Genomic DNA, 22,720 nt, shown 5'->3' on the forward strand with positions numbered 1-22,720 from the left:
AATTCCCACTGTTGTCACCAATGGCGGCTCCACTCCGACTCCTGAGAGCAGTGACCCTGTGACATTGGTCTGGCTGCTCTGCTCTCATTCCACATTACAAAGGTGGAGCCGAGACCACAATGTGGCTATACTGTGTCTAATTTTTTTAATAAACAAAAAATCCTTGTGCCTGTTTCTCAGTTGCTCTGTACCTGAGCTGCGCGCAGGACTGGAGTTGGTGGGTAAAACCATTTTTATGCTCCCCCCATTCTGAGCTATGCAGGAGTCTGCTTGGACCCTGGTGCAAATAAAAGCAGCCTCAAGGCTGCTCTAACTTATGCATGCTTCCCAGAGCTCCCAGGAAGCAGAGACTAGCCATCGTGTAGTAGACTACATCCACAACCCTCCCACAGGCCCACTGTGGCTGAGACTGGGAGCTGGACCAGTGTAGAAACCTTATGCCAGAACTGCAGCTGTCAGGCAGGATTTTCTGCAGAACCACTTAAAGGCCCCTTTATGATACACAGAAGGGAAAGAACGATGGTCTAAGTGGATGGAGCACTGGAGTGGGGCAAAGGAGCACTGGGTTTTATTCATGGATTTGCCACAGGCACTCTGGCTGACCTTATTCTGTGCTGTATCTGAGTTCCCTCTTGGTAACAGGGGTGTGACAAAGGGAAAAAAAATCTGTTTCTGATTGGAAGGCACTAAGATCATACATAAGAAGTGATAAGGGCTAGAGACATAGAAAGATCCACTTGAACAAGCCCATTGCTTTTCAATTACTTTTTTTTTAACAACCATGCACATGTTTCCATGCTATTGGATTTTGAAAACCATTTTTCTGTCTTTCTTTTTTTACACCCCATATTTTGACCTACACTGTTTGATGGGTGCCCCTTTAAATCTGAGCATTTCTGTGTAGAACAAATGGCTGGGTTTCAAAGGTCAGCTACGGTGGGAGATCCTCTGGGCTAAGCTGATCTGAAACAACTCCCTGCTCCCCCGCGGCTCCATGACAAGCCTCAGAGAGAGCAGATAAGGACAGGCTGATTATGGGTAGCTGAGTTGTAAGGACAGGTGGGTAAATTCTGTGGTTGAAGCATTGGGAAAGATACTTCTTCTGTTCTGCAGGACTGCAATCCGCTAAGCGTCATGTTGTCTGTTTTCTCGTTCCTTTTGTTAGGCCACGCCTATCGGCGGTGTGACCTGAATGGGAGCTGGGAGCTGGTGCCAGGCAACAACCGCACCTGGGCGAATTACAGTGAATGCGCCAAGTTCCTCACCAATGAAACCAGGGAGACGGTATGCCATGCTTGTCTGGAAACTGTGAACAGGGTGGGATCTGATCAGAACTAGCCAACAGAGCCTTCTGTTCTTAAACAGGCAATACCCTGATTCTGGAAAGATTCTCAATGTTTGTAGGTCCCAATTAAACCTTTCCCATTTGTTTCAGTGTGAAATTGCTTCACATCAAGGGGGCGGGGGTGGGCTGTTCTTCAAGACAGTCAGATGTTTGTCATGCACCCCTCAAAGTGGCCTGATCCATTTTCACTGGGGTCTGCGGGGGTCGGGAGGAAGCTGGAGGGCACTATGTGAAATTTCTTAAGAAGCTAAGAGCCGATAACCACACCTGATCACATCAGCCACGCTATCAGAGGCTCGTTCACCTGCACATCCACCAATGTGATATACGCCATCATGTGCCAGCAATGCCCCTCTGCCATGTACATTGGTCAAACTGGACAGTCTCTACGTAAAAGAATAAATGGACACAAATCAGATGTCAAGAATTATAACATTCAAAAACCAGTTGGAGAACACTTCAATCTCTCTGGTCATTCGATTACAGACCTAAAAGTTGCAATTCTTCAACAAAAAAACTTCAAAAACAGACTCCAACGAGAGACTGCTGAATTGGAATTAATTTGCAAACTGGATACCATTAACTTAGGCTTGAATAGAGACTGGGAGTGGATGGGTCATTACACAAAGTAAAACTATTTCCCCATATTTATTCCCTCCCACCCCCCACCGTTCCTCAGACGTTCTTGTCAACTGCTGGAAATGGCCCACCTTGATTATCACTACAAAAGGTTTCTTCCCCCTCCCCCACCCCCCGCCGTTCTCCGCTGGTAATATCTCACCTTAAGAGATCACTCTCCTTACAGTGTGTATGGTAACACCCATTGTTTCATGTTCTCAGTGTATATAAATCTCCCCACTGTATTTTCCACTGAATGCATCCAATGAAGTGAGCTGTAGCTCACGAAAGCTTGTGCTCAAATAAATTTGTTAGTCTCTAAGGCCCCACAAGTCCTCCTTTTCTTTTTGCGAATACAGACTAACACGGCTGATACTCTGAAACGCTTCTGGGGGGGCTCGTTCCATTCTAGTGGAGACCATCACCACCTGTGGGCAGGGATCTGCCCCCCCCACGCCCCCTCAGGGGTCAGTCCTGGATACTATTCAATGTTTTCATTAATGACTTGGATAATGGAGTGGAGAGTACGCTTATAAAATTTGCAGGTGACACTAGGCTGGGACATGTTGCAGGCACTTGGGAGGACATTAGAAGTCAAAATGACCTGGACAAATTGGCGAATTGCGCTGAAATCAACAAGATGAAATTCAATAAAGACAAGTGCAAAGTATCACCCTTAGGAAGGAAAAGTCAAATGGATCACACAAAGTGGGGAGTAACTGGGTAGACGGAGGTACAGCTGGAAAGAATCTGGGGTTTATAGTGGATCATAAACGGAATATGAGCCAACAATGTGATGCAGTTGTGAAAAAGGCTGATATCATTCTGGGCTGTATTAACAGGAGTGTCGTATGTAAAACACGGGAGGTGATTGTCCCGCTCTGCTCAGGCCTGGTGCAGCCTCAGCTGCAGAACTGTGTCCAATTCCAGGCACCACACTTTAGGAAAGATGTGAACAAACAGGAGAAAGTCCAGAGGAGAGCAACAAAAATGATCAACGGTTTAGAAAACCTGACCTCTGAGGAAAGGTTAAAAAAGCGTGGCATGTTTAGTGAGAAAAGAAGACTGAAACAGGGTCTGATAACAGATTTAAATTATATTAAGGGCTGTTATAGAGAGGCTGGTGATCAGTTATTTTTCATATTCACTGAAGGTAGGACAAGAAGTGATGGCTTAATCTGCAGGAAGGAAGATTTAGGTTCGATATTAGGAAAAACTTTCTAACTCTAACGGTGGTTAAACTCTGGAACAGGCTTTCAAGGGAGGTTGTGGAATCCCCGTCACTGGAGGTTTTTTAAAACAGGTTGGACAAACCTGTCAGGGATGGTCTAGGTTTACTTGGTCCTGCCTCAGCGCGGGGGGTGGACATGATGACCTCTCGAGGTCCCTTCCTGCTCTACATTTCTGTGATTCTGTGCTTCCATGTTATACATCTCCTTGTGAGTTAGGGACTGTATCCTAGCTCTGTGAGGGAGGAGGGTTACCAGCTTTTCCCAGAAATTAAAATCAATGCGGGGTAGTTACTGCAGGTCCCGGGACAGGTAAACAACTCCAGAGAAGTACTCCACCCTGGGGGGAATTGCATAGCTTGGTTCAGACTGGGTTCAAGAGGCCTGAAGAGAGGCAGTTGATTGATCGAGAAGGGGAAGGCGGGGAGGGATGCAGAGAGAGGGCTGACATGGTCAAAGAGACAGGCTAAGAGAATGATCTTTGTAGCAGCATTCGGACTGGATCTGAACAGGGTGTTTGTCATGATCAAGGAGAAGGATGTTGCAAGGAGAAGGATGTCAGCTTCTGAGCTTTTGAGCCACAGCACTCTGCAGGTCTGGGAAAGGAGCTCCCAGAGTCACAGCAAAATGGAAGGTGGCATTAGTAGTTACCATGTGTTGTAAGGGACCATTCGAGGTAGAGTGGCCCATTTACACCTCTATCATAGGACAAAAAGCGGTGGGTAGTGGATTACAGATGCTTGTCATAAGCCATAAATCCAGTGTTTCTGTTCAGTTCAGGATTTTTAATGTCTAGCAAAGTAATGAATTTAAGCTCCTAAGCTGGGTCTTTGGAAAGTGTTGTGCAGGTTTCCTTTGAGGACGGGGACTGACAGGTCAGATATGGAGTGATGGCTTTGTGCAAGCGAAATGTTAGAGATGTTATGCAGAAGAAATCTGCAAGATGTAGGTAGCCTCCTCCCTTTTCTCTCTGAGGTGCTTGCTATCACCGGTATTAGGAGTGGCTTCTCCCCTCACCTATGCATTCAAAACTAGGCAGGAGGATGTACTATATTTTAGGGAACAATCCTGCGCTGGCACGGAAATAGACTGCATGACCTCACCAGAATAAAGAGAGAACTGGAGAATCTAATTAAGGTATGTATTGTGGGCCCACCCCCGGTTACCATAGTATCTGAACACCTCATAGTCTTTAATGCTACTCCTATGAGGTAGGCAGGTGCTGTCCTCCCTGTTTTAGAGAGGGGAAACTGAGGCACAAAGAAGTCAGTCCAAAATCACACCGCGAGACAGTAGCAGGGCAGGGAATTGAACCTGCATCTGTGAACGCCTCGGTGACTGTGCTAACCACTCGGCCAGCCTTCCCCCCGTCCCCCATTAACATTCTCTTGGGAAGAGGCCCAGGGTGTAGATGCCATGCCCTCATTCCTCGCAATAGTACAGCCACTTCCCTTTCCTCCCCACAGAGTCAGAGCTTTGAGTACACAGCTGAGAACTGCCACACTGAGAGTGGATATGGGGAAGTGGGTCATCACACCGTTTACCATCTATATGCGTGAAGTTGCTACAGCTTCCAGGCAGCGGCCTCTGCCATGTGGCAATTCCCTGGGGTGAAGCCCAGCTGTGTATTTTGTAAATTGTCTGTTACTGCATTGGCAGTGTTTAATTCCAAAGTACCAGCGAACTGTGGGAAAGGCCTCAGGCAAACTTTAGCACCCAAATGGCCCAGTTTATGCATACAACCCATTTTTTTTTTCCTATTGATTTCACATCCTGGGCCTATGGAGGTGGAATTGACCAGGGTGGAGTGTGGCTCTGCCTAATGAGGAGTTAAACAGGTCACTCTGCACGGATCAGAAGAAAGGGACCGGTCAGGATTGCCTGGCTAGCTGGGTCTATTATTTCAAAGTCTGCCTCTTGCAGAGAAACAAGGTGGGTGAGGTAATAACTTTTATTGGCCCAGCTTCTGTTGGTGGAAAGAGACCAGCCTGTGAGCTACACAGAGCTCATCTTCAGGGCTGGGAAAGGTATGCAGGTATGTTCCACACAAGGTGGAACAGATTGTTTAGCATAAGTAGGTAACATGCTCAGACCCCTCTGCAGTCAGAGGACCAAAAAAAGGAGGGCTAGCAGTTTACAGGCTGTTCTAATAAGCCATAAATCCTGTGTCTTTTTCAAGACCATGATTTTTTGCATCTAGCAAAGGCATGAATTGATGCTCCCAGGCTTATCTTCCGAAGGTGCCGTGAGGGTTTCCTTTGAGGATGAGGCCTGAGAGTGTTTCAATGGGGAGGGCTTGTTTTGTGAAAAGTGTTTGCCCACGGCTGAGGCGGAGTTTTTGTCTTGGAGCGTTTTCCCTGTGTGAGTTCCTTCGAGAGCATAATGATGGTCTGTTTTCACCTGCACAGTTGTTATTGGGGCATTCAGCCCACTGGCTGAGGCACAGCACATGTTGTGATAGGTATGTGTAGCACCCAGGGATCTTGAAAGGTCTGTTTAGGGGATATTGATCATAGTAGCAGTGGAAGTATGGCTGCAGATTTTGCGTCCGTTGTTCTGGCAGGATCTGGCGCTGCTTTGAGTTGGTGGGTTCTGGTCTGTGGGGAGCTTGCTTCTGATGATGAGGTTTGGGAGTCTGTTTGAAGGCCAGAAGAGGGGGATTGGGAAAGATTTCTTTCAGGATGTGGTCCCCGTTGAGTATGGGTTGTAACTGTTTAATGATACCCTGTATGGGTTCCAGTGTGGGGTGGTAAAGACAGTCTCTCAAGCTTACACAGAGCTCTTCTTCAGATCACTTCTCTGGGTAAGCTTGAAAGCTTGTCTCTTTCACTGATAGAAGTTGGTCCAATAGAAGCTATTACCTCATCCACATGGTCTTTCTCATATCCTGGGACCAGCATGCCTACAATAACACTGCAAACAAAATTTATTATTATTCTTTTTCTCTGCTGGCGGAGAGTGGGGATTATAAGACTGCTGTGACAGGATTCCCAGGGTGCAGCCTGGGACTGTGGGACCCCTGTGCCCCCTGAACTCTCTTTAGCCTGTCTCTCACAATGCCTTGATAGTGACCAGCAGCAAACCCCTCCAGGTGCTATTATCACTCAGCACAACCGCATGTGAAGCCGCACGCCCAGCTAGACTGCATAAATGCTCCCAGAGCGACTCATGAATTGCACAAGGAAAAGCACCAGCCAAATCCCCCCATCTCCCAGCACTGTGCCTCAGGAATATACAGTCTTGAACTGTTCAAGATGGGCAATGCAAATGTATTAATTGGTTCACCACGTCATCAATGGAAAGTGGATATACACCAGCCTTTGCAGACCTGAGCAGATTACCAAACACTTCAGGCAAATTCACTGGTAAAGATAAACAGTTAAATGTATTGACTACAAAAGATAGATTTTAAGTAATTATAAGTGATAGGCAAAAAGTCAGAGTTAGTTACCAAAAGAAAAGAGAAAAGGAGTACTTGTGGCACCTTAGAGACTAACCAATTTATTTGAGCATAAGCTTTCATAGGCTACAGCTCACTTCAAGCTTATGCTCAGATAAATAGGTTAGTCTCTAAGGTGCCACAAGTACTCCTTTTCTTTTTGCGAATACAGACTAACACGGCTGCTACTCTGAAACCTGTCAAAAGAAAAGAAAATATAAGCATGCAATCTAAACTCTCAACCCAATTAGACTGGGCAACTACTAGACTAAGCAGTTTTTCTCACCCCACTGGATATTGCAGTTCATAGTACACAGATTTCACCCTTGAAATCTGGGCCAGTCTCCTCTGCTTAAGTCTTCTCAGTATCCTTGTTGCTTGCAGCATGGTTGGGGCAGGTGAAGAGCCAAGCATGGGGACCTGTGTTCTGTTTTATACCCTGTCCCATGTGCTTGGGGAATACAGATCCAGGCATATCTGGGGGGCATTGCTGAGTCTCCAGGCAAGGTTGAGCAATTCCTCTGGTGTGGCCTCATGCAGGTGAGTCATTGAATTGTAGCTCCCTTGCTGGACAATAGCTGTTGATGCATTGTCTGACACCTCACCCGGGCGTTGGTTACTTTCCTTGCTGTTGCCTCTGGGGAGCTAATATCTGTCTGATTCCCCAATTCACAGCATGTTTTAGTGACAACCATACAACACGATTCTCATAACTTCATGTGCATTAATGATATGCATATATGGGTCAAAAAATGACTTTCAGCAGATCATAACCTTCCCCCTGATACCTCACACAGCCTCCTTTATATGCAAGATCACAATTGTATATAAATGAGGAACATGAGGGTTACAGGGTGCTCCCCCACGGTACAGAATGTCACAATGGCAATATAGCCCTCCCATCTTTCATGCCCTCCATTGAGTCTGCAGAACTGGTAACAGTAAAGCCTGCTTCGACTGGTTCTGTAAGTATAGAGGTCAGGCAGATGGATTCTGCCAAGACAGATTCGTCCCCTCTACAAAGAGAGGTTTCAGAGTAACAGCCGTGTTAGTCTGTATTCGCAAAAAGAAAAGGAGTACTTGTGGCACCTTAGAGACTAACCAATTTATTTGAGCATGAGCTTTCGTGAGCTACAGCTCACTTCATCGGATGCATACCGTGGAAACTGCAGCAGACTTTATATACACACAAACCAGCAGGACAGTGGGGTGGGAGGAGGTATTGTTTCATATTCTCTGTGTGTATATAAAGTCTGCTGCAGTTTCCACGGTATGCATCCGATGAAGTGAGCTGTAGCTCACGAAAGCTCATGCTCAAATAAATTGGTTAGTCTCTAAGGTGCCACAAGTACTCCTTTTCTTTCTACAAAGAGAGTCATGTTTTCTATTATTATTTTTTTTCCCACTGGGAGAACAGCATTTTTGTGTCGTCGGTAACAGCTGCACTTAACCAGCAATCGTCCGCTGAGGTTGTTGGGAGATTTAGAGAGAGATAGATGGACAAACATAGCCAATGGAAACCGAACACTAGAAAGTGTTGGAAAAACCTCCCTGTCTCTCTCTCTCTATAGATAGGTATTTGTTTAGGTTCTCTGTGTTCTCATTTTAGCTACCGCAGGGTAATGATATGGCTGGCCAAAGCAGCATCCAGAGGGGGGTGGAGAACGTTTGTGTCTCTTTCCCTTGCCCGGGATGATACAAATAGGATTATCTCACTTAGAGCTGTGAAGGATCTGATTTTTTTTTTTTAATTAGCAAAGTGTGCTAAAGCAATCGATGCCGGGAGGATTAACAGCTCCTAACTACCCAGCGAAGCAATTGCTTCAGCACTGTTTCCAAGGGGAATCGAAGTGCTGGTGCTGGTGAAAGGTGCTGGATTGACAGCCCTGTAAGGAGAGTGGTCACTTTGGATAAGCTATTACCAGCAGGAGAGTGAGTTTGTGTGTGTGGTTTTTGGAAAAAGGGGAGGGGGGGTGAGAAAACCTGGATTTGTGTTGGAAATGGCCCACCTTGATTATCATACACATTGTAAAGAGAGTGGTCACTTTGGATGGGCTATTACCAGCAGGAGAGTGAGTTTGTGTGTGTGGGGGCGGAGGGTGAGAAAACCTGGATTTGTGCTGGAAATGGCCCAACTTGATTATCATACACATTGTAAGGAGAGTGATCACTTTAGATAAGCTATTACCAGCAGGAGAGTGGGGTGGGAGGAGGTATTGTTTCACGGTCTCTGTGTATATAATGTCTTCTGCAGTTTCCACAGTATGCATCCGATGAAGTGAGCTGTAGCTCACGAAAGCTCATGCTCAACTAAATTGGTTAGTCTCTAAGGTGCCACAAGTACTCCTTTTCTTTTTGCGAATACAGACTAACACGGCTGTTACTCTGAAACCAGCCCTGAGACTGATGTCCTCTGTTTAGCTGCAGATCGGGAGTGGGCTGCCACCGGCTGCAGATAAAGTTTCCCCGCATGTCTCACTAATGTGCCAGGAACAGCCAATTTGGGATGAGGACAGATCTCCTGGGAGAGGGCAGATCTGTGAAGGAGCATGTAGACTCCATGCTGCTGAGGAAGGGGCCAGAGAGGCCCCATGTGCTGGGCTTGCCCCACCTCTCCGGCCCTGTCAATCCTGTATGGTAGGGAGGAAGCATTTAAAAAGGAGGAAACTGCAGTGAGCTGTGGGGAGAGCGATCACCCCAAGCAGGAAACGGCTGGAACGACTCCTGTAGCCGCTGATCTCCATCCAGGAGATCTCCAACCCTGTGGGAAGTGCAACCAACTTCCACGGTGAGCCCAAGTCAGCTACCCTGCTGGAAGGACGCCTAGAAAACGGCAGACTGCCCCAAAGTAAGAAGGTATTGCTGTCTTTCCCCCTTTGAGTTGGCTCCGCGAAGACGTTGTTTTCGGATGCATTGGAACATTTATTTTCCTTTCAATCCTCCATCGGAAGAGATGTAAGAGGGCCTGCAAAGGGTGGGGTCCCATTTGCAAGGAGTTAGAAATTGACTATAAGCCACCCCATGTAGATAACTGGGCATGGCCAGGGACTCCCGCCATCTGGTAGAAAAACCTACAGGAACTCTTTGACAGGCCCATAGGAAGAAGGGGTCCCAGGAGTTTGGCAAGTGAGAGGAGGGAGCTTCTTAAAGAGGTGTCCTAGTGGCATGATCATGGAGGTCCGAAGAGATTTCAGGGTGCCCTCCGTGGCTGTGCTGAAAGCTTCCCAGGCTCAGTGAGCTTGTGTCTCTTTATGCTAATGCTCTGTCTTTAAGAGCTGAGATAACCCTGCCCTTTGTCCAGCTGGTGGCCATAAAGGAGCCGCAGAGGAGCTAAACCAGGATGTGTGTGTCTCTCGTCACAGGCAGCCTGCTCAGAAAGACAGCCAGCCTCCAGCCCAACGGTCTGAGAGATCTCTGGCTTCCAGCCCGAGCACCCTGGCCATCCGGCTCCATTTTGTTTACTTTCCATCTGGCGTTTCAAGGAACTTGGGGAGTCAGGGTCATAGCTCAGCGGGCACTAGTCCCTCAAGGCACCCAGTGTGGTCAGAGAACCTGGGCTCGCTCTGGTGCAATTTGTTTGTTTCTTTGTTAACGGCAAGACAGACCCATCTCTGAGGTCCCGCGGCCTCATGTCAGGCTGTGCATGGCTAGCACGTCAGATGCTTTCATAGAATCATAGAATATCAGGGTTGGAAGGGACCCCAGAAGGTCATCTAGTCCAACCCCCCTTTCTCTTGGCCCCGGGTGCTGGTCTTACCTGGGGCACTCTCACTTTCACGCTGGTGCCCATCCGTAGCGCCTTGGATGTGGGCACTTTCCCTTTCACGCCAGCGTGCATTGGTAGCAACTCCAGCACTTGCGTGTTCGCCCTGGGGCACGTCAGTATCACCTTGGAGACAGGATCGCTCAGGGGGATGGCAGCAGTAGGTAGCACATGATCACTTTCAGTTTCGCCTGGGTGGAGAGCAATGGCACCTGGCACATGGTCACTTTCACATGGGGACCCGTTGACAGCAATGCAGGGATCTTCCACCCAGTAACCAAAAGCAAACGGGCCTTGTGTCCTGCCAGATTCCCTTCTCCGCTAATGCTGTTAATCCTAGGCATGGCTTGTTTAGGAAGGACAAACCCTCCCGTTTTCAGGGATGAGATTGGAGAGAAGTGTGACTTAGACCCATTGAAAGGGAAACAGTGTGGGCTGGGAACATGGGTTCAGTTCTGCCTGGAAACACCATCCCAGCCACGTGGCCCATCAGAGGGCATAACCATAACCCAGCCAATCTTGTCTTCATCCACTGCCGCTTGTTTATAACGTGGTGGCTTCTCTGCTCCCAAGGAAATCGGAGTCCCATGCCAGGCCCGATGGGAAAAGCAGAGAGCATACAAGGGTTGCTTTATCTAAACCTCATTGTTTAAAGCAAAGTTGTTTTCCAGCCCAGAGCTTTCCAGCTCCTTGGTATCATCTCAACAATGGCGTGATTTGTATGGCCTATGAAGTGGCTGAAGTAGAGGCTGTAGCTCACGAAAGCTTATGCTCAAATAAATTGGTTAGTCTCTAAGGTGCCACAAGTCCTCCTTTTCTTTTTGCGAATACAGACTAATAAGGAGCTACATAGGTGTTACAGATTTAACGGCCACACTTTATATTCCAGTGCTGGTTGTACACGGTTAATACCTGATGAACAGATGTTTTCATAAATGGTTAATCAATTCAGTCCAACAGCTCTATACATGTCATTTGGCCACTATAACACCTTCTACTGATGTGCTGATGGTCTATAACACAAGCTGCTTGTGTCTGGAACATCTGTTGATCATGGGAGAGGCAGTGTGGCCCAGTGGATAGAGAGTTGGACTCAGGAAACCTGAGTTCTATTCCCAGTTCTGTCACTGGCCTGCTGGGTGACCCTGAGCAAGTCACTTCCCTGCTCCAGGCCTCAGTTTGCTCATCTGTAAAATGGGGATAATGATACTGACCAGGTTTGCAAAGTGCTTTGAGATTTATGGAGGGAAAGTGCTGTGTAAGAGATGTGTGCGGAACTCATTGCCAGGGGATGTTGTGAAGGCCAAAAGTATAACTGAGTTCAAAAAAGAATTAGATAAGTTCACGGAGGATAGGTCCATCTATGGCTATTAGCCAAGATGGTCAGGGACAGAGCCCCATGCTTTGGGTGTCCCTAAATCTCTGACTGCCAGATGCTGGGACTGGACCACAGGGGATCACTTGATAAATTGCCTCTGAAGCATCTGACACTGGCCACCTTCAGAAGACAGGATACTGGGCTAGGTGGACCATTGGTCTAACCCAGTATGGCTGTTCTTATGTACTGTTATTATTTATTAAGCATGTATAAATGGAACCTCAATAGCCCATGTGAACAATTGAATCACTGTTATTTGTATACTAAAGTTTCTTCTGAGCATCTCAAAGTACTTAACGAGTGCTAGCAAATTATGCCTTACCCCTGTGAAGAGGGACTGTCTCCCCATTTGACGGATCAGGGGACTGACACGCAAGGGGCCAAAATGTTCAAACTTGGGCTCCTAAAACAGACACTTTGGGGGCCAGATCCCCAGCTAATGTCAGTCACTGTAGCTTCATGGAAAGCAGTGGAGTTATGCTAGTTTATACCAAACTGATGGACTGGTTCCTAAATCCCTATGTAGCAGATGGTCTGATTTGGGAGGTGCCAAGTATGCACAACTCCTATCCAAATCCATGGAGCTTGAGGGGTCTCAAGACTGGGGGGAGAGAGGCAGTTCCCGACTCCCATGGACTGTCTGTGGGAGTTGGGCAATTAGCTGCTCTTTGAAAATGGGCCCCATGGGCCAATTAAGTGTCTTTTTTTTTAATGTTAAAACAAAGGCTAGGAATGGTGACAGCATTTCACTGGCATGGGTTGGCATTTGTGGCAGTCAAATGCAGTCCTCACTAGTTTTAAGCATGTAATTAACAATGTCTGAATCAACAGCTTTAACTGAGTCTGCAGATATATGGGCCAGTAAACCCTTTTTGAGCTTGCCCTTTATAATAACCATCCCATCTTACACAACTCATTAAAGACGGTTGGAGCCATTTCCTCTTCTTGACCGATCCCTTGGAGAGCTGTCTAAGGGCGTGGCCAGGTGGAATCGTTCCTCAGTCTCAGCCTGTAGCTGAATATCTCACATGCGGATATAGGATGATCCTGGCCTAAATTCACACCAGCGACTTGTCATTGTAGGGCCCTAGACTGAGGCGCCTCGAAGGGGCCTGCTTCAGAAAGCACTGAGCACCTGCCCTTTGAGCATCAGGCCTCTTCACGGCAACTGCCGTTGGGCATCCGAAAAATAAGGCCTCCTGGATCACTAGTCCGGTCTGCAAATGTCCTTCCCTGTCTGTCCCACACCAGATGCTCCAGATGCCTGCTCCTGGTGTTCCATTGGAAGACAGGGCACAGTGGGTGGTGATTTTAGTGGCTTGGTGTCTCTTCGTTGTGCCCAGTGTTATGCATGGTCCAGGAGCATAAAGCAATGTGAGACATCCTCAGACTCCCACGTGGCGGGTTGCGGGGCGGTGGGGAAAGCAGCCTCGGCAAAGCAGTTACTCCGAGTGGGCAGAGCCTTGATCCCACCTCTCCCCATGCACTGCCCAGGAGTCAAGCTTGTGTAGGTTACCTCCCGGAAGAGAAGAGACATGACTGTGGCTTTGGCATGGGCTGCACCGGCATGGCTTGGCACTAGGTGGTAGGAGACTGCTGCGGAAGGAATGGCTCCCAGACCGGGCAGGAGAGGCAGGGCCCAGACTGGAAGCACTTTGCATGGCTCGACTGCAAGCAGTTCAGCTGGCTCAAGGAGGAGCAGTGTCAGCTGGCACCAGGGAAAGAGCCCTGACTTTCTCCTGGGGGGATGGCCCCAAGGTACAGCATTGCCTGGCACAGCTCAGTGGAGGGAAGATCTCATGGGTAGAGCCATGCTCTTCCTCTCTTGCCAGAGGACAGAGCCGAGGTACAGGGCTACATTAGGGCTCGTTTGCTGGAAAGAAGATCAGGCATTGGCAGGAGCCGGTGGAGGCAGTGGCAGGGGGGCAGGTAGAGATGGGGCCACGGCGTGCCGCAATTCCACATCTCCCCCTCCCGGGATAACACACAGCAGGATGCATTGCTGCTGGGGGAAGTGGACAGGAGCCCATCAAACCCAGCAGCCTGGGATCCGTCCGCCCCGTTTGAATACACACCCAGTGCCCTCCGGCCTTTGCTATGCCACCTTGCAAGACAGTTGTCTGGGTGATGACAAGGTACCCAACCCTTTCTCCATGCGGGCACTGGCCGAAGCAGGCTTGCTTTGGCAATGCCCACAGCAGCATGCTAATTAGGCATGGCCAAGGCAGAGTTTAATTTGAAACAATCGCACCAGTGTGGCCCGCAGGGACATGATGGTTCCCTCACCCACCCGATCTCCATCCTCCCATCATCACCTAGCTGTTAGGCGAGGGAGGAGAATAACATCTGTTTTGTGGCCTAAGCGAAGACAAACATGGCATGGCCCGGGTGCAGGAACATAACCATGGATGTGAAACCACTTTCATGGCCAAATAAATGCCAGAACAAATGCCACAATGCAAGCCACTGCTTGAGCTCTGGGCTGTGATCTACCGTCCTCGAGAGCTGGCCTTTCCCAGACCATTGCAGTTTGATCACAATATCTGGGGCTTTTCTGAAAGCTCCAGCTCCTGGAGTCAGGTGATTAGGTGAGAATCTTGGCTTTTATTTTGGAAAAAGGCTAAGTTTGTAGCCGTGATGGTTGTGGAGAAGAGCTTGAAAACACGAAGGCTCAAACCAGGAGGCAACTAAACAGAACCTCATGTTTATTATTTTTAAAACCCTTGTGATTTTTTTTAAATCAGTCTCGTGATTTGGGGGAACATGACTCGTGAGTGTCAGGCGGCTGGGGTTAGCAACGCTGAGCTGATCTATTAACAGTGTGTTCACAGTTGGACAGAGTGAGCACCAGGGAAAGAGCCTGGTGTATTGTACAGAGGGGAAGGATGGCCTAGTGGGTAGCAAACTGAAGTGGGATTTGGGCTACGCTGTGAATAGGAGGGGGGGCCTCAAAATCTCTCCCTATCCCCTTTTTTCCACACAGGAATGCCAATCCTTGCACTCCCCGAGCACAAGGACTGCTGCAAGCCAGTGATCGGATGGGGAGGAGCAAAGGATGGGGACATACCATCCTCTCCCCCAGCCGGGAGAGCTGGAGGGGAACAGTGCACTGTACTCTTTCATAGGCCATGCCGAGCAGCATCCTGGGAGCATCTGTCTTAAATCAGTGAGAGTGCTTCTGGGAGCTGCCTCTGGGACAGTGTATCCCCGCCCCTCACCAACACACAAATCCCTGCCCACCCACACGGTTCAGCACTCAGTCAGGGGACTGTATTTTGCCTAGCAAGGGAATGGCTCCCGTGATCCAACAGGTCTCTTCCTACATGTCTGTGAGCCTAGCAATCTGTTTTCCCATGATGCCGCTGTGTTACCTGAACTTTATTTTGTTTCCTAGGCTTGCAAGTGTGTGTACATGTTTATGTGTGTGTGCAAGCATGTGGGGGTGGGTGTGTGTGTGTGTGCAAGCATGCGGGGGGGTGTGTGTGTGTGTGTGTGCGCACGAATGCATGTGTGTGTGTTCGGCTCCTCTGGGTCACCATCATTTCAAAGGAGGCCCCCATGTTGTTAAAGAGAAAAATTAACCATGCGCTTTAGAACATCTACTGGCCACTCAGAAGATCCCTTTCGGTAGCACACTCAGAGCTGCTACAATGTAGCCATTGTTTGATAGGGATGTGGGTGTTTCCGGTTAAAATTCTGAATGGGGAAGGAGAAAGGATTTTGGTCCGCTTGCTTGGCGTAGTAATTCTTCGCCACCATGATCCCGTCTTGGAGCACAAGCCATTGCGGTGGATGCAAGCACATGTTTCAGCACAGCTAGGATACCCAGCTTCATTGGGGAGAAGCAAGTTAGGGCTCGTACGGAGCCTGCTCTTTCGAATTGTGCAGTCTGCTTGTACGGCTTGCCTGCTGCAACCACTGCTTGAAAAACAAAAAAAGAACATTGGCAAGCCCAGCACTCCACCAGAGGAAACCACAAGGAAATGTTCCCAGAGCTGGGTATTCTGATGTAATAGGGCTTGAGGTTAGCATTCTAGTGTGGCATTTCTAGCCCCAGATCAAAATCAGAACTGTCATTCTGAGCCCAGCGTTACTAATGTTACTGAAACTCTGGGGTGGGAAGGGAGGAGGAAGAAAGATGGTGAATTGGTTGATTTCTTCCTGAGTTTATTTCTCCATTCAGAAGACGAAATGATGATCTGCCATGTTGGTAGATGTTTTAATCCTGCTAAAGCTGAGATTCAAACCTGCAACAGATATGTTCCTTCCTTGGGAGAATGGAGATAAGCCCCCAGCTTTTAAGGGAAGACTCCCTGCAATAGAAGGTTCCTTGAAGCTGTGACTTAGAAATTGGAGGTGAAAAAGACCTCTTACGTGTCTAGTCTGTACCCTTAATGCAAGATTGATCTCTAGAGATCCATGCAGTCTAAAGTGAGGAGGCCTTTCTGAGGAGACTTTTCAAAACAAAGTCTTGCATGAACAATAAAGATCCTTAGGCACTTCTGGAAGAACAGGTGATTTCTCTTTGCATCCCTGGGCCAAATTTCTCCTCCTCGCATCTATGTGTTATGTGCTGATGTCCTCCACCCCAGAGCTGGTTATGTAACCCACACACCTTCTGGGTGTGGTGGTGTGTCCCATCTAGTGGTACCGAGACCACTTAGAGAGATAAAATGAGTCTGTTCTACAGCCTTAGCTAACAGCCAGCTTTTAGCTCATGCTGCAGAGGCTCATGCACTAAGCTCCCCATATCCCCAGTTCAATCCTGCCTGCCGATGACCAGGGTCTGTTGGCATTATAAGTAGGGGCTTGTCTGCGATTTCAGCTGAGAAGACTCTGAAGCTCGGGATGCGCTCTCTCAGCTGGGGGAAGTACGTAACCCACACACCTCCTGGGTGTTGTGTCCCATCTAGTGTCACCAAGTCCACTTAGAGAGAGAGAGAAAATGAGTCTGCTGTACAGCCTTAGCTAGCAGCGAGTTGGCTTTTAGCTCATGTGCTAGAGGCTCACGCACCAAGCTCCGGAGGTCTCCGGTTCAATCCCGCCCACCGACGACCAGGTCTGTAGGTATTACAGCTGCACATCAGTGGTGCTGCATATCCTGTGGGCTAAATCCTACACATCCTTAGTCAGGCAAATATCATAATGAAATCAATGGGAGTTTTGCCTGAGCAAGAGCCAACAAAGGACGTCAGGATTTGGCCAACAGTTTGCAACGCGCTTTGGGATCTTTGGGGATGAAAGATGCTGCATAAGTTCAATTTGACACAAATCATGACTCTCCTGCAAAATTCACGGTAACCTTCGTTCACTAGGAAATAGGTGTAGCACTTCGCATGCTGTCCATGTACTCAGAAGACCACATGATATCCCGTTCCCATAAGCAGCCACTGCTTCTTTGCCCTTTGGGTTTCTGTTCTCCGCAGATACAAGAGCCTGACTCTTTATGCTGCTAGCATTGTTGGGTTACAATAAAGCAGAATTCATTCTAATTTGGCACTGTTTCCCCCCCCCCCCATTATTTGTGCTGCAGGAGGTCTTTTATCGCCTCTATTTGATTTATACTGTTGGATACTCCATCTCTCTGGGATCCCTGACAGTTGCTGTCCTTATCCTGGGATACTTCAGGTAGGCGGCTCTGTTTTTCCTTTTGTGGGGGTATCAGTTTAATCACACAGGTCACCTGGAGGAGACTGGAGGAGACTTAGGTTTTTGTCAATAACAAAGCTCCTCCTTTTTTGTGTGTGTTTCATCTATCAGACACAGGGGTTGTTTTACTATTTGCTGGTTGGGTTGTGTGTGATGCCACTCAAACACACCTCTTGGGGTTAGGTAGAACCCCTCCAAATGCTGACGTAATCACAGCAGGCAGACAGAGCTCAGAACCTAATGCCTCTGTTTGGAGAAAGGGTTACAAGCTGAACGGAGCACATGCAATGGCGCTGATTCTCTGGTCCCCTTGTGGTGCACAGGAAGCAGAAATAGACTATAAGCACCGAGGTAGGAATTCTCCCAGCGTGGGGGGCATAGAGCCAACAGAGCTGGATCCTACACCTTGTCCCTGCCAGGAGAGGCCTGGGCCGTTTTGCTGGCCAGGATGAAAAATGTTTTTGGTACTCCCGCGCTCATGGAGCGGAGCGAAACAAAGTGGCTGGCTAATTATTGGAGCAAAACTGGCCAATCACAGCAGAGCAAAAACAAATAATGAAATCAAGCTGAGTGACACAGCAGTCTGGCGCTCCTTAGAAGTGGCCGCTACCTTTACCTGCCCCTGAAATTGGTCCATCTTCCTGCAACCTCATCTGGGTGAGGAACCTGTACCATCCCCATCCTTTGAGGACCACAGCCAACGGGTGTAATTTAGAGCAGCCAACAGACTGCTGTAACCTGCACCCAGAGCTGGCTCTGGGCAGGGAACCCAGAAATCCCGAGTTCTGATTCTGGGCCACCCCTTGGGTTGTCACTGACGACTTAGTGGGCTGTGATCATGACAGGCAGTGTCAGCCAGCAGCGGTGGGAGTAACCTCTCCACACTGCTAACAGCAATGGTACAGCTGCAGACAGTCTCCCAGACAGCACAGAACTAGCCTGGGCTAAACCATGGATGTGCAGTACTGGGAATTGCACATGGGACCTTTGACTCTAAAAACACACAGGCCGCTCTCTGGGAAATGAAACGCTTTACGAATTTGCATGTCATCCTTGCTCAGGGGCCATGCAATCTTCTCCGTATCGTTCCAATTTTAGTATATGTGCTGAAGGAAGGCAGTTTTATTAACCTAGACAACAAAGGGAGCCCCATACGCATAGATCAGACACTCACACAGGCCAGTGCAACACGACAAGCTCAGACTGCTTTGGGACCGTGATGACATTTACATGAGCTATTCTGAGACCCATAGTGCAGCCCCTACATGGCCATGAATCTCCCATTCCTTTGGGTCTTTTCCAGGATAGATGCTTTGTTTCTTTTCGGAGACCTGGATAGCTTGTTAAAACATTTAATGCTGTACCTCTGGCCCATTGAATGGAAATTCTGATTAAGCTCAGGTCTTGCGCTGTCTCATGCTTCCTTCTGTTGATCATTGATAGAGAGCGGCTGTGCTCAGAGAAGTGACTGTATAAAAACAGCTTCCTCTTGCTTAGGAGAAATGTTCTCTCTAGTCGCCCAGAGATAGATTGACTTGCTATAGGGAGCAAAAATACACTTTATTTATTAGAGCTGGTCAAAATGTTTTGGCTGAAACAAGGTTTCTGCTGGAAAATGCTGTTTTGATGAAGCCAAATTTTCTCGCAAAATTGTATCTACTTCGACATTTCATTTTGGGAAAAAAGATTGGGGGGGGGGGGAACCATTTGAAAACATCAGATCTCCCCCTTCGACATGTTCAGAACAAACAGTTGAAAAAAGCACCACTTGGGGGTTTGAAATTTACTCTGTTTGGTATTAAACTTGGTATTCTTCAACCATTTCAAAAGGATGAACATAAAATTGTTGATTTGCCCCAGAACAATTTTTTTTATAGTGTGATTTAGCAATTTTAGTTGTTGAAATTTTGGCATTTTGTCCGAATTGGGGATGATTTGGGATGATCTTTTTGTTTTCAAAATCTCAATTTTTTTCACAGGACGGCAAATCCATTTCCCAGCCAGCTCTCTTTGCCCTGGAGAGCCAACACAACTACACAGGAGTGAGCTGGATTCTATTCTGGCTCACATGTCAGCAAGAGACTCATTAATTAAATTTCAGTTACAGGAACAAATCCTGCTCTTACTCAGACCTGTACAAATCCATTGAGCACTCTTTGTATCATAGGGAGCCTAAAGGCTTTAAATAGAGGAAAATACCAAGGAACTGTAATTGAGATTGTCTTAAGACACCCTTGCCCCCATTAAAATCCATAATCTTAACAACAGACCTAGATTCTTTGTCTTCTTCATATCATTAGACCTGGGGATTTCAAAGGATGCAAACTCAGAGGCTCTCTGAGTGCTAGCTAAACAAACAATATCACATCTTACACTGCTACAGTATAATGGATCTCAAAGTTCTTTACAATCTGTATTCAGGTATCACTTCACCTGTCACTGCAATGCCGCCACCTCTGGTGTGGAGCTCAGCAGCTGTTTAACAGTGCCCAGAAACACTACACAACAGGAAGTGAAGTAGAATATTATATCTAATTGAAGCTGAAGAGGGAATCTAACCAGATAGGATATAAATATTAACACAGGGACTAACAGCCCCGTGCCACAAATGACCGCAAGATCTTGGGCCTTAATTTTACATCTTACTTGCAGGGTGTATAATTGAGTGTGACATCTCAGGGACCTTTAAACCCATCCCCCATATTTTATTCTTGCTGGGGCACCCTATCCCACCCAACTGCTAGGTCAGCTGCCTCTGTGGCTTTTGTTCAACCTCCAGCCAATCCCCTGGGTTACGCCAGGGGTGAATTTGCACTGGAGTGGGGCTGTGGCTGTAGCCTTGGGTCACTGCAGGGGCACAGCATTCCTGAGAGGAGGTGTGCTGGGGTATCAGCACTGTGCCGAATCGTTCGACCCCACTGTGCCATTAGGAAGCACAGCTGAGCTTGACTAGGCCCCGTTGGACATCTAAACCGTTCCAATCCTGTGTCTCCCCCTTTCCCCTTCCAGGCGTTTACACTGCACAAGGAACTACATCCACATGCACCTGTTTGTCTCCTTCATGCTGAGAGCAGTCAGCATCTTTGTGAAGGACGCGGTCCTGTACTCCAGGTCAGCTCTGGAGGAGATGGAGCATCTGTCTGAAGAAGATCTCATGTCCATCACCGAGGCCCCCCCAGCGGATAAGTCGCAGTTTGTGAGTACTGCTGTATGGCCGGTTACATCTTACCTCTCCCTCTTTTGTGGCTCACCCTGGGAACGCAGGTGATCTGGGGCCTTATCCACTTCCTGCCTCTTCCCCAATGGGAGACTGAGACATCTGACTCCTCTTCCCCACCTAGTAAACCACAACGTCTTCCGCATCCCCTCTTCCCTAGTACCTGGCTTGAATCCAGCCCACGGTCTATAAGCAATGACCCAAGAGAACCTTCTGGTCTGCCCGACCAATGCAAGTTCTTCACCCGCAGTCGTCCCAGGTAACATCAGAGCTAGGGTTTAGGGCCATTCCCAGCACCGTTATGTGGAAAGATGGGCACCTCCTCTTTAAAGAACAACGTCAGGACCCTGTTGTATAAAGGGAACATTTGCACAGCCCACGGAAGCGAGCCTGCGAGTCCACATTGACAGACTTGGGCTTGTGGGGCTCACCTTACTGAGCCCTAGAGATGTGGCAGCTCTGGCTGGTGCTCGGGGTTTCAGAGGCTGAGCTCCAGTCCGAGCTGCAACTTCCAAGTGCTGTCTACATAGCTCTTTTAGCCCTGAACCACGTGCCCAGGTCTGTCAACCTAGGCTTAGAGGCTTGCTGCCGTGGGCTGCCACTGGGTGTGTAAATATACCCCGAGTGGCTGTGGAGATACTCCCTTTTTGAACAATTTCCGTGCCTCTGTTCCACCAGATATGTCAGTACATCAGTTTCCCAACATGTACAACTCCCCCCAGAGTACATCATTCAATGATTTCCCGCTCGGCAGCTCTTCTCGGTACAAACCATGCAGACATCACTCAGCAGCCGTTTCTAGGCCATCTGACACTCCTGTGGCAGAGACTTGGAGATGGATTCCAACATGTCTAGTTGGCAGCCAGTGTCAAGTGGAGTGCCCCAGGGGTCGGTCCTGGGGCCGGTTTTGTTCAATATCTTCATAAATGATCTGGAGGATGGTGTGGATTGCACTCTCAGCAAATTTGCGGATGATACTAAACTGGGAGGAGTGGTAGATACGCTGGAGGGCAGGGATAGGATAAAGAGGGACCTAGACAAATTGGAGGATTGGGCCAAAAGAAATCTGATGAGGTTCAATAAGGATAAGTGCAGGGTCCTGCACTTAGGATGGAAGCACCGCTACAGACTAGGGACCGAATGGCTAGGCAGCAGTTCTGCGGAAAAGGACCTAGGGGTGACAGTGGATGAGAAGCTGGATATGAGTCAGCAGTGTGCCCTTGTTGCCAGGAAGGCCAATGGCATTTTGGGATATATAAGTAGGGGCATAGCGAGCAGATTGAGGGACGTGATCATCCCCCTCTATTCGACATTGGTGAGGCTTCATCTGGAGTACTGTGTCCTGTTTTGGGCCCCACACTACAAGAAGGATGTGGATAAATTGGAGAGAGTCCAGCGAAGGGCAACAAAAATGATTAGGGGTCTGGAACACATGAGTTATGAGGAGAGGCTGAGGGAACTGGGATTGTTTAGTCTGCAGAAGAGAAGAATGAGGGGGGATTTGATAGCTGCTTTCAACTACCTGAGAGGTAGTTCCAGAGAGGATGGTTCTAGACTATTCTCAGTGGTAGAAGAGGACAGGACAAGGAGTAATGGTCTCAAGTTGCAGTGGGGGAGGTTTAGGTTGGATATTAGGAAAAACTTTTTCACTAGGAGGGTGGTGAAGCACTGGAATGTGTTACCTAGGGAGGTGGTAGAATCTCCTTCCTTAGAGGTTTTTAAGGTCAGGCTTGACAAAGCCCTGGCTTGGATGATTTATTTGGGGATGGGTCCTGCTTTGAGCAGGGGGTTGGACTAGATGACCTCCTGAGGTCCCTTCCAACCCTGATATTCTATGATTCTATGATTCTATGATTCTATGATTTCATTGTCACCTCTACAGGTTGACGTTCCTGTAATTGGCTGTTCCCATTGTAGTTTATTCCTATTATTTATTGATACGTTTCTGGTAGAAACCACAATGTGCTAAGGGATGTTCCTGGGCCTGAAGGTTTTGTACTCTATGAGCTAGATCCTCGCCCAGTGGAAGTTGGTGGAGTTGTGCCAATTTATATGTAGGAACTGGCCCTGAAATGGCAAACT

General features: G+C 48.1%; 1 protein-coding gene and 1 non-coding gene across 5 annotated transcripts in view; one reads left to right on the plus strand and one right to left on the minus strand.

Moving 5' to 3' along the window:
- The window catches only part of PTH1R (parathyroid hormone 1 receptor), a 187,978-nt gene that overhangs the window by 125,311 nt on the left and 39,947 nt on the right, over positions 1-22,720 (plus strand). For all 4 annotated transcript variants that reach the window (XM_073334849.1, XM_073334850.1, XM_073334851.1 and 1 more), the window contains 3 exons: positions 1,166-1,284; positions 17,306-17,400; positions 20,431-20,617. In XM_073334849.1, the coding sequence (XP_073190950.1) occupies positions 1,166-1,284; positions 17,306-17,400; positions 20,431-20,617 (401 nt within the window). The remainder of the gene's footprint in view (positions 1-1,165; positions 1,285-17,305; positions 17,401-20,430; positions 20,618-22,720) is intronic.
- Positions 18,438-18,541, minus strand: LOC140907984 (U6 spliceosomal RNA). The gene has a single exon (XR_012157695.1). It is a non-coding gene; the product is annotated as a U6 spliceosomal RNA (small nuclear RNA).

Source organism: Lepidochelys kempii, chromosome 2 (assembly GCF_965140265.1).
Source record: "Lepidochelys kempii isolate rLepKem1 chromosome 2, rLepKem1.hap2, whole genome shotgun sequence".
Taxonomy (NCBI): domain Eukaryota; kingdom Metazoa; phylum Chordata; order Testudines; family Cheloniidae; genus Lepidochelys; species Lepidochelys kempii.